The 12,044-nt window shown below is 59.5% G+C and overlaps 1 protein-coding gene across 1 annotated transcript; it reads left to right on the plus strand.

Annotated features, from left to right (window-relative positions):
* Positions 1-704: 704 nt before the first annotated feature.
* FAM240C (family with sequence similarity 240 member C) lies at positions 705-2,955 on the plus strand. Its single transcript, XM_047084862.1, has 2 exons — positions 705-850; positions 2,826-2,955. Exons 1-2 carry the CDS (start codon positions 705-707, stop codon positions 2,953-2,955), a joined length of 276 nt encoding a protein of 91 aa, XP_046940818.1.
* The last annotated feature ends 9,089 nt before the right edge of the window (positions 2,956-12,044 follow it).

Below are 12,044 nucleotides of genomic sequence, written 5' to 3' on the forward strand. Positions count from 1 at the left end.
CTGTGCTGTTGATTTTAGCCATTCTGACAGGTGTGAGGTGACATCTCATTGTGGTTTTGATTTGTATTTCCCTGATGATGAGTGCTGTTGAGCATTTTTTCATGTGTCTATTGGCCATCTGGATGTCTTCTTTGGGGAAAGTGTTCATATCTTTTGCCCATTTTTAATGGAATTGTTTGTTTTTTGTTTTGTTTTGTGTGCTGAATTGTGTAAGTTCTTTACAGATTTTGTTCTCATGTGTGTTTTTTTATTTTTTAATGTTTTTTTTTATTTTTGAGAGAGAGAGAGAAAGAAACAGAGCACGAGAGAGAGGGGGGGAGACACAGAATCCAAAGCCGTCTCCAGGCTCTGAGCTGTCAGCACAGAGCCCAACATACAGCTCAAACTCAGAACGGGGAGATCATGACCTGAGCCAAAATCGGATGCTTAACTGACTGAGCCACCCAGGCACCCCTGCCTTAGATTTGGGATACTAACCCTTATTAGGTCAGACCCCGGAGGCTGCTCTCAGGCGTGCCTACCGACTACCTCCCTGACGGATTCGGTGTGGGGGTCCCCACGTGGGTGTTCTGAGAACCACCCTGCTCCGAGAATCAGGGATTTGAGGCTGAATCCTCCTCATGGTTAACACGCCCACTCCCTGTGCAGTCCAACCAACACAGCACAAAACGGCTAAGTGTCATCAATTTTCCCTTTGACAGAAGATGAGCAAAAGCTACACTCTGAAGCAGCCTGGAAGAATAGCCTACGATGCTGGTGTGATCAAGAAGTTTTGGGAGGAAAAGATCGAGCTGCACACAAAACAGCTGCAGAGCGAGGACATGAGGACCCGCAGGAGCGCCCTGGACAGGTGAGCTCGCCGCAGAGCACGGCCTGGGGCCGCTCGGCCATCACCGTCCAGACACCGGCCCTGCCCTCAGATTCAGTCACAGGAGGAGCGGCTGCAACCACGGAACACCACTCACATTGACTCAGCTTAGAACCTTGATCACTGGGCTGGGGAGGAGAATGCCCCATCCCTGCAACCCCACCCGCTAACACCTACCAGCCCACCTGCCACCTCCCAGCCCTCCACTCCCCATCCCTGCAACCCTTCCTCCCTCCCCCCACCCCCTGCCCCCCATCCCCCACTCCGGAAGGTCTTGCTAGAAGTTATCAAAGAAGCCTTGTCTGGCGCAGACTGATTTTCTGACCGTTTCCCCCCCTCCCCACCCCAGACCGCAGGCTAAATCATCACACTCCTTCCCACACGTTTGCAGACCCAAAGCCCCTTTCTTCTCTGAGATGAGGCGAGGGGTCTGTGGGTGCAGAAGAGGGTCTCCTAGGTGACCCCGAGCAGACTCAGGGGTGCCTGGTCTCAGGGACAGCTAAAAGGGCAGGTTAGCACATAATTCGCACCTAGACAAGGGCTCAGATGGCCAGATATTCCAGAGTGACCACAGCTTTCATCCTCAAATACCCCAGCAGCTGCTGCCCTGGGCGCCCAGTTGGAAAGGAGGGTTCCCGGAGGGGCAGTGGGACCAGGTCTGGCGCTGACCTTGCCGGAGGCCTGGCTGCCACCATCCAGGACACCTCACCTGTCATCCAGCACACATTCCCCGACAGGCCCAGTACGGGACGCCAGGGTGTCCTTCCTCTCTGCATGGCTCAGCCCCCCATCTCACACACAGCCCGAACACGAACACGGGAAGAAGGGACCTCCCACTAATGCCTCCTGCCAGCCCTCGGCTCCCGCGTGAGGGCGCCACGGCCTCAGCCTTGTCCTACGTGCACCTTCAGACCCTGGAAACTTCTGGGTCTTCTGCCCACAGACCCGGGTCCCAGGAACGGGCGCCGGGTCAGACAGCGAGAGTGTGGTCGGCAGTGGCTGGGTTTGTCACTGAGGGTCCGGGCTGCTCAGGGACAGACTGTGGAGTGTGACCTTCTGTGGGGGATATGGGGCTAGTCATTAGGCCGCAGACCTGGCCGGAAGGATTGTTCCCTGTCTGCTGGATGACAACAACCCCCACAGCAGCCCCACAGCCATCCCACGTGCTCCCGGGAGCCATGTCGGGCCCTGGGCCCAGCCAGTCAGCAGCTGCGCCCTGGTGAGGGGACAGGAACATGGCCCTCACGTGACACCAGCCTAACGGCCTGCTGCTCCGAGGCACCTTCCTCATTCACATCTCCGGCTGCTGGAACAGCATCTATGTGCACGACTCTTACCGGTTTGTCCTCCAGACCCAGAGGCGTTCGGGAGCTGGGCTCCCAGCCCACACCGCGCCCTCCAAACCCAAACCACAGAGCGGGGCCGTGGCCTGCACGGGGATGTTCAGGTCTGTTCCCACCCAGTCACCCCGTGTGTCATGCTGTGGTCACAGCAATGCGCCACCAGCGGGCAGGCGGGCTGGACAGGCGGCTGGGAGTACCCCGGCAGGAGCCCGTGTGAGGGCGCTGGTGAGGGGGCCCAGGCCGACCGTGGGGACTGTGTCCGGTCCCCGTGAGCACATCTCCTACACAACAAACCAGGCCCACTGACAAAGGAGGAATTCAGGACATGGCTCAGTCTCTCCCGGCCTCAGAAGTTTCCAGAAGCTGCTTCCTGGACAGAGCACTTTCCCTCTCCGGGCTGGGGACCGGAGTGAGCCCCTCCGTGTTGGGCCATCGCCCCCGCCCGGGACCGGCCGGGCCTCCGAGGTGGCAGGGCTCTCTGGGACCCACAAGGTCACGGCCGCTGGCCGCCTGGAAGGGGACGGCTGCACGGGAACATGTGCGGAGGTGCCGACAGAGGCCTGGCTGCCGCCGGCCCACGGCTGACTCACAGGCCGAAATTATCGTTGTCCTAGGCTCCGCGGCGAGTGGGCTCGGATGCTGGAAGGCAGGAACAAGATGCTGCAGGGCCCCCCCGAGGCCCCCACGCGGCCGTGCCTGCTGGGCCCCCAGCCTTCCCACGCACAAGACACGACGGCAGCCTGAGGCTGCGGGGCCTGAGCGCAAGCGGGAGTCGGAGGCGTTGCTCATCCCCCGTCCCCGCGGCCACGGGTCCCATCACGGCGTCGCCCTCCCCCCAGCACATGACAGGTACCCAATAAAGCCCAACATTATCGGATTACATGTTTTGTGCAAACTTTTCTTCATACCTTTAACATTTACACACATTGGAAGCTCCCGTGGTGTTTTTAGCCCCTAAGAAGCCACAGGCACCTGTCCTGGGCTCTGGCCTCCTGCCTGCAGCCTGGAACTCGGCTCTTTCTTGCCTTTGATCGAAATACACGCGTAAACTCAACCCCAGGATGCGGCCTCGTGTGATGCTGGGTAGAGCTCTGTGCTTGTGCAGAATTCTCTTAAATACTTCATACATTAGCCACAACATCTCAGGAAACTAAAAATCCTTTTTTTATAGTTGGAAAGTTCAGGATTGGAAAGTTGTGTATTCAGGGCGCCTGGGTGGCTCAGTGGGTTGAGGGTCTGACTCTTGATTTCAGCTCAGGTCATGATCCCGGGTCATGGGGTTGAGCTCCACGTCAGGCTCACAGTTGAACATGGAGTCTGCTTAGGATTCTCTCTCTCTCTCTCTCTCTCTCTCTCTCTCTCTCACTTTCTCTAAAATAAATTTGTTTTAATTTTTTTAAAAAGGAAAGGCGTGTGTTTCCAAAGCCACGAAGGTTGTTAGGGTTGGGGTTCAGTGCTTGACCGCACTTGTCCTGTCCCTAGGCACCCCAGCTATGGCTGTGACCACCCTGGAGTCCTGGGGCAAGAAAACCGAGCACATGGTGGAGGCCAGGCCACCAGAGGACCTGGGCCACATCAGCCAACAGGGACCCAGACTGCAGCCAGCACCTGTCCCGACGTGTGAGCCCAAAGCCCACCACCCCCGTTCTCACTGCGTCCGCCCTGCTGTCACCACTGCACTTCATCCTCAGTGACACAGGACCCCCGTTCGGGGGACGGGATCCGGTCTGTGTCCTCTCTCCAGATGTAACTGCTTACAGGGTTTGGGTTTTGTTTCGTTTGACCCTCTGATCCAGTTGGCAGGGAGACAGGATGAGCAGGACTTCGCAGGTCATGGGAGACTCCCCAGAGAAAACACTGACACCTACAGCTAAGTGACACTCGGAGCCACGCAGGTTCCTCGTAGGGCACCCCCAGAGCGGAGCACAGACCAGACAGGCGAGCGTGAACATCCAGGAAGAAAGGCCCAGAACCCGACACCGAGCAGGGGTGTCTGTCTGGCCAAATGAACAAGTGGACAGCGAGTCCAGCGAGTGTGCCTTTACGACACCAGCCATGTCCCTCCGGCCATCCCCAGACCGTCTGTCATCACTCGTGACTCAGGAGATTCCACTGATAACACACTGGGGAGCGTGGGTATTAATACCCAAAATAGTTCCTGAACAGAAGTCACTCGCTGATGCTCACAGAGCCCAGAGCTGCTGAGGGTAACTTTATCTGATGGTAAACTTAGAACGCATTTACTGTCAACGCTAGGGAGCTGGGGTGTCCAGTTAGACCATTGTGGGGTGGAAGAGCCTTTTCACACAGCAGCCCTTGCTGTGAGGCTGTGCGGAACCTTCCAGAACAGCCACACCCTCCTTGCTGTCCGTCACGAGCCCATTACCCCTCCCACTAACATAGAAGCCAAGGGACACCAGGCAGTTGACCGGCCACGTCTTTGGGGTCCCCACCACTAATCACCTGGGCAAAGCTGAGCAGGTTCTGACACAGGAGGCATGGGGGGAGGTGAGCTGACCCCAGCCCCAAGGGCTTTGAGGGGCTCGGGAAGGGTGGGGGCGGGGAGGGAGCAGCCACAGCCCCAAGGACCCCCCCCCAGGGGCTCAGGACAGGTCTGGTGGGGGGGCAGGTGAGCGTGGGTGGGGTGAGCTTGCGTGTAGAGCGAAGGAGGCGGAGCCACCCACCCTGCAGGCCCCCAGTCGGCCACTCTGCCTCCAGGCGGGTGGGGAACTGGCTGTGGGGACAGATGGTCTGCACCTTTTTGGGGTGGAGCCTCCCCGCATTCACAGTTGTCCCAGCGCCCCGAGCTGAGCTCTGGAGTTCAGTGCTAGCTACTGTACAGAAGTTTCATAGAACAGAAAAGGTTTTAAAACGAAATGCAAGGCTCACACACACCGTCCTCTGCCGCTGGCCCCGTGGCCGGGAGGGCAGGTGCCTCCCGACAGGGAGGGGCCCTGCTCCCAGGGGGGCCCCGAGGCTTGCCTGCCCCCCCCCCGTCAGGTCCCCACCCCACCCCGCACGCACACCTGCCGTCGTAGGAACAGGCCCCACTCGGGGGGTAGCTGAGCAGGCCCTGGGTTTCTCTGCTCAGGCTGGAGGAGGGGAGGGGGTCCTCAGGCTTCACACTCAGGGTGTTCTCTCCCTCCAGGCGTCGCTGTCCCCACACCAGCCACCAAGCCTACCATCCCTATATTCATTCCCTCTCCTCTCCCAGCGGTGACGAGTCACGTGGGAGGGGACGGAGGTGTTAGCTAACCTTACTGTGGTGGCTACATCACATCGTAACCGTGCATCAGATCATCACCGGACACCCTAACTTTACAGGGTGTCACTCGCCAATGACCCATCCGTCAATGGTGCTAGGGAAGGAGGGAGGCAGGGGGTCAGGGTCTGAGGCTGGAGGTGCCCCAGCCCCCAGGGGCACCCGGGAGGCACCAGCCCTCCTGACCCCTTGATTTTATTTTCTGCCTTTAATGTTTACTTATGTATTTTGAGGGAGAGAAGGAGAGGGAGACAGACAGAGCAAGCGAGAGTGTAGGGGAGGGGGAGAGAGAGACAGAGACAGAGACAGAGACAGAGAGACAGAGAGAGAATCCCAAGCAGGTTCCAGCTGTCAGCACAGAGTCCAACGGGGGGCTCGGCCCCATGACCTGAGCTGAAATCAAGAGCCAGACACTCGACCGCCTGAGCCCCAGGACACAGCTGCAGGGCAGGGGATGGGGGAGGGCAGTCAAGGGGGCCCCTCAACCCAGGGTCTGGACCGGTGTCCACAGCACACACACCTGCTGCAGAGCCGCTCACTTAGACCAGGGGGCCCTGGCCCCTCCCCCTGTGCCCACCCCTCCCCCACAGGCTGACCTCCAAGTGCCACCCCCCAGGGGCCGGGGGGGGGACCGGAGGAGAATGCCTCCCTGACCGGCTTCCAGACCCCACGTCCTTCTCTCTGGTCTCTCTGGAAGACGCCCCGCACTGCCTGCCAGATTGGCTCACTGCAGTGGCTCACGGCTCGGGGGTAACAGAATCAGAAGCACATTCAGGAAACCCTTGTGCACGGAGGGAAGCCTACTGTCCGCTGTCCTCTGCAGTGACCCCCCACAGCCCGGCCTCGAAGGGCTTGCCCCTCCCCAACACAAGCGTGGTGAACCGTGCGTTTCTTCCCTACAAACTTCCAAGTGTTCCTTCTCCATTTGAGAGAGAAGACCCAGGCCACGTCTGCTGTGAGCTCAGCCAACCCTCCAGTCGCCCCTGTGTAGACCCCTCCTCTGCCCCCCCACCCGCCCGCAGCCCCACCCCAGGAGGAGGCCTGGCTCGTGCTCAGACCGGGACAAGACAGTGCAAAGGGACAAGACCGGGAGCTTGAACTTCAGCGGGTGGCCCGGGGTCAAGGGTGAGTCTCACTGTCACGGCGGGGACCCGACTGCTGGGCGAGTTCTCCCGGAACAGGTGCACCAGAGCCCGTGGATTGTGAACACACCTCCACGTGCAACCAGGTCGGTGGGGCAAGAAGTCAGCTCACCACGTGGCCCAAACAGCGGACCAACGACCTAAGTCCAGACCCTCCGGAATGTTCGGGGCGGCGGCAAGACAGACACTCCTCTTCCGCATCCACCAGGGAAGGGCCTGACTTCTTCACCTGCCCCGGTGCGGTTCCACATCTCCGAGGGTCTGTTCATGGAGGATGAGCCCGTTCGAACCCACCAGCGTTCCACACGGCCCACAGCCCTGCCCCGACGCCCTGCCCTGCGCCCGCCCCCCCCCCCCAGGACGTGTGTCCCCGCCTCCACGGGGTTTCTGCCATCACCCAGGCCTTGCTGCCTGCCGCCGCGGCTCTGAGACCCACAGTCAGAATTTTTGCCCAAGAAGGCCGGGCATCGCTGGAAAAGGCAGCCGGGCTGACCCAGGCCCCCCCAAGCCACGGCATGGCCCGTGGAGGGAGCACACTGAGGGTGTCTGCGTTCCTGTCCCTGGTGAGCTCTGTCGTGGGGGGTGGCGTGGCACTGGGCTCTCACTCCCCGCGCCCGCTGTTGGCTCTCCCGTCCGGCACTCAGGCGACCTGTGCCCTTGAGCTGCTAGGATGCTCGGAACCTCCCCTCTGGCCGTGGCGAGTGACCGCAAACGCCCTCCCACCGCAAACAGGTAGAAAATCAGGCAAACACAGGGCGGTTGCTTGCAGGCGCTGGGTGGCAGGCAGAAGCTGACTGTAGGCCATGGGCGGCCTGCCCTAGGGGGTGGGGCCTGGGGAAGCAGGACCCACAGGAAGACACAGACGCACCTGACTCCACGGCCCAGTCCCAGAGCCTGGGGCCCCCGCATCCCTGTCCGAGGCTGCCTGCCCTGTGTGCAGGGCAAGCCACCGTGTCCCTGCCCTGTCCAAACGGGGGTCTCCTGGGGGTCACAGTCTGGGGATACCTGAGAAGGCCAGGCCTTAGGAATAAGAAACGTGTCCTGGAGGAAGGGCCACAGACAAAAGGACTCAGAACGGGCCCAAGGGGTGTGGGGCCAGGCCCTTATCCGTGGGGCAACACCCCGTCCCAAGGAGATCACTTCTTCCTCACTGGCCTCGTACCTACCCTGCAGGCCGGCCGTCATGTAACGTCATGGAGTGACCTCTCACACAACACGGGCAACAACAGAGCAGAGTGGAGACCAGGAAAGTGCAGTGCTCCCACTGGAGCCAGAGAAAGGAACAAGTTAGGGGCAGCCCCCAGATGCCGCCCTCTCCCTCCTGGCCAGGAGGACAGGGTCTTGGGAAAGAGCTCAGTGTCTGAAATGAAAATACGCTGGTGACTCAGGAGCAGGAAAGAGGCAAATGAGCAAGAAAAGAGGGGGAGAGGGGATGGGAGGGGAGGGGAGGGAAGGGAGGAGGAGAGGAGAGGGAGAGGAGGAGGGAGAGTAGAGGGGAGGGAGAGGGGAGGGAGAGGGGAGGAGAGAGAGAGAGAGGAGGGAGAGGGGAGGGGAGGGGAGGGAGAGGGGAGAGGAGGGGAGGGAGAGGGGAGGGAGGAGGAGAGGAAAGGGAGAGGAGGAGGGAGAGGAGAGGGGAGGGAGAGGGGAGGGAGAAGGGAGAGGGGAGAGGAGGGAGGGAGAGGAAGAGGGAGAGTAGAGGGGAAGGAGAGGGGAGGGAGAAAAGAGGAAGGAGGAGAAGGGAGGGAGAGGGGGGGGAGAGGGGAGGGAGGGAGAGAAGAGGGAGGAGGAGGGAGAGGGAGAGGAGGAGGGAGAGTAAAGGGGAGGGGAGGGAGAGGAGAGGAGAAGGGAGGGAGAGGAGAGGGGATGGAGAGGAGAGGAAAGAGGAGAGAGGAGGGAGAGGAAGGAGGAGAGGGGAGGGAGAGGAAGGAGGAGAGGGGGAGAGGGGGAGAGGAGAGGGGAGGGAGAGGGGGAGAGGGGAGGGGAGGTAGGGAGGGAGGAGGAGAAGAGAGGGAGAGGAGGAGGGAGAGGAGGAGGGAGAGGAGGACGGAGAGGAGGACGGAGAGGAGAGGGGAGGGAAAGGGCAGGGAGAGGGGAGAAGAGAGGGAGGGGGGAGGGGGAGGAAGAGGGGGAGTGGGGAGAGGGGGAAAGGGGAGATGGGAGGGAGGGAGAGGGGGAGAGGGGAGGGGAGGGAAGGAGGCAGGAAGAGAAGAGAGAGAGAGGAGGAGGGAGAGGGGAGAGGGGGAGAGGGGAGAAGGGAGGGAGGGAGGAGGAGAGGAGAGGGGAGAGGGGAGAGAGGGAAGAAGGGAGGGAACGGCCTGAAGAGGCCGCCGGCTCCCGGGGGCAGTGCCCGGGCAGTGGCTGAGCACCCATCCACGGCGGCCCCCTCGCCATTCTCAGCTCCTGTCTGCGGTGACAGGTCTGTGCCCACAACTCCCAGCCAGCCGCGGCCTCCCAAGGAGCCTGACCTGTGGCGCACACTCTTGAAGCAGAAAGTATGCGATTACGGTTCGAGTGTGTGCGGAAGGGAGCACGGTGGCCAGAAGGGTGTGGGTCCGTGCTCCCACTGGGATCTCACACCCGCTGAGGGGCCGACAGCCTGTGGCACGCCACGGGCCCAGTCATGATCCCCAGAACGACTACTAAAAGCAGAGCACGAAGAAGCATGACTAAGAGGCCAGCAGAGGAAGTAAGTTAAGGTGAAATACTAGGGGCGCCTGGGTGGCTCCGTCGGTGGAGCGTCTGACTCTTGCTTTCAGCTCAGGTCATGATCCCCGCGTCACGAGATCGAGCCCTGAGCCAGGCTCTGCGCTGACGGCTCGAGCCTGGAGCCGGCTTCGGATTCTGTCTCCCTCTCTCTGCCCCTCCCCCGCTCACTGGCACACATTCTCTCTCGCTCTCTCTCTCCCTCTCTCTAAATGAATAAATAAATAAACATTTTAGAAAATGAAGTGCCAAAAAAATTCTGCAAAAAGGAAGGAGTGGAGGAACCGAGGAAGAAAAAGCAGAACAGGTACAAAATAAACGCCAAGATAAGACTGTTACGAAACAAACAAGAAAGGGGGATTTCGAGCCAACTGTATGGAAAAGTGCACACAACACAAAGGCAGAAACGAAGACAGAGGTCATCAGACTGAGACGCACGCCAGGACCCAACTCCACTTCAAGCATGGGGACCCAGGCCGCACGTCTCCGGGACAGGGGTGCGCCCGGCCGGCCAGCGTCAGAGAGCTGCGGTGCCCACGACAGACCACGAGGCATCCCAGGGGAAACGAGGGGTGCCGTATCGTGACAAAGGAATCAGCCGCCAGGAAGACCTAAAAATCCTAAATCCTGGTGAACCTGATACAGGAAACCGGGCAGAACTGAAGGGCGGGGCTCGGACACTTCAGCAACAGGTAAGGACTTAGAAGCACCGTCGGCCCGGCGGACACGATGCGCGTTTACAGAACTTTGCACCCAACAATTGCCGAAAACACATCATTGTCGAGTGTGTGAGGCACACTTACCACGGATGTCTGCCACCATGAGTCATGAAGGAGATGCAAACCGAGGCCACACGGACATGCCACTACCCATGCGTCGGGTCACAGAGGTGGTGACGGGCCTGGCACCCGCCGGAGGCTCCGAAATGGGGTCAGGAAGAGGGTCCGGGTCGTGGCAGCTGCGGCTAGGTGTGCAGTGTCCGCTGAGGGTGGCCCTTCTTTCTTAAAAAGCTCCGTTCTAACGCCGCTTGCCGAAGGAAAATCAGAGAGCTTCTCTTGGTTACGCTAAGGCTGTGCTTGGCGGGACCAGGCCCCTGTCAAAACCTAGCTGAAAATTAGTGGAAACGGCAAGCTTCCCGTGGGCAGCAGGGGGTGAGTAACGCCCAGGCGGCGGAGGAGAGAGGCCTGGGGATCCAGGAAGCTCAGAGTCAACGTTGGAGGAAAGGACTCGCAGCCATTTTGCTCTGAGGCCCACGGTCAGCGTCCAGTGCCTCTCCGACCCTCGGGGGAGCCCAGAGGTGGCCAGGAGCCCAGGGCGGCCGTCGCCGGAAAAGTCAAAAATCCCGGGCAGGCAGAGAAGTAACAGCTACAGCAGAGAGGAGGGGGAGGGGGATGGCTGGGCCGCCAGGGAGGGATCAGCTGTTTGTCACACACATCGTGTTACGTATAGAATTATTTTGACTTTTACACACCACAGAAAGTCCCACTTTGCCGTGATCTAAGGAAAATAATACTGCAGCCCCGGTGCCACCAGGAAGCAGGGGGAAGAAGCGGCTCCTGAACCCTGCGTTTCTGGGAGTTAGAATGTTTCCTATCACTTTCCTAATAAAAACGGAGGGGGTGGGGCTTCTGGGTGGCTCAGTCGGTTAAGCGACCGACTTCAGCTCAGGTCACGATCTCACGGTCCGTGAGTTCGAGCCCCGCGTCGGGCTCTGGGCTGATGGCTCAGAGCCTGGAGCCTGCTTCCGATTCTGTGTCTCCCTCTCTCTCTGCCCCTCCCCCGTTCATGCTCTGTCTCTCTCTGTCTCAAAAATAAAATAAACGTTAAGAAAGGTTTAAAAAAAAAAAAAAGGAGGGGGAGGTTCAGGTCACAAGTGGGTAAGTGTGTGTTCTTGTGGGCGCCTGGGGACAAGCTCTTCCAGGAGGCAGGCCCACCCCTTCCCTGGTGCTTGAAGGAGGACCTAAGATCTGCCCTGGCTCTGACCCCACACTCACCCAGCCGCTTTGTGATTACAGTGGTAGAACCTTCCAGAATTTTCTGGAAAACAATGCCAGACTACATTTGCTGATGAGAAGGGCTGGACTATAGGATAGATGTGTTTTCTGATCAAAATCAACAAATTGTCCTGACTTTTCAACTCAGAGGAAAGATGATAGAAAAGCATTTCAGATGGGACAGTTCGAAGTCAGGATTCCAGCTGATAGAGTTTGCAGAGTGGGATCGCAGCCACCTGCCAGGGCCTCGGGCAAGGGCATCTGGTACCTACAGGAGGCCAGCCGTGGCAGGGATGTGCTGGGACTGACGGTGCACTGTGGCTGCCCTCAGGGAGAGGGCCTGGGAAAGTGCCCATCCACCGCCTGCGTCCCAGTGCAGGGCATGAACTAATCAGGGTCCGTCTGGTGCAGCCCTGTCACCCCCTGCCCTGCAGGAGGTCTCCTTGAAGCCCCCCTCCGCACACACAGGGCCCTTCCTTCTTCCCCCAGCTTGAGAAGCTCACATCGCTGTGCTCAGTCCCTGGCACGCAGGAAGTGTGACTCATTCCTTCACTAGAACATTTACCAAAAATCAGGAAATTGTTCACACTTTGAGACCCCCCACCCCCCGGCTCTGGCTGAACTAACAGTACTTGCATTTAAAATGTGTCTGCCTTTGGTTCTCTTCGAGATGTTTTAGACATTCAGTGTCTCTATTATTGATTGAGTTCCCAAAAATAGTTATTGCTACAT

Source organism: Lynx rufus, unplaced genomic scaffold, assembly GCF_022079265.1.
Source record: "Lynx rufus isolate CCGP_SWC_20201006 ecotype Redwood Valley unplaced genomic scaffold, mLynRuf1.p SCAF_2, whole genome shotgun sequence".
Lineage (NCBI taxonomy): Eukaryota > Metazoa > Chordata > Mammalia > Carnivora > Felidae > Lynx > Lynx rufus.

Excerpts from the sequence above, each read along its gene's own strand:
- FAM240C (XM_047084862.1), top strand. The coding sequence starts at position 705 with ATGAGCAAAAGCTACACTCTGAAGCAGCCTGGAAGAATAGCCTACGAT. Across the intron at positions 851-2,825 it reads CGCAGGAGCGCCCTGGACAG|GCTCCGCGGCGAGTGGGCTC; the intron begins GTGAGCTCGCCG and ends TCGTTGTCCTAG.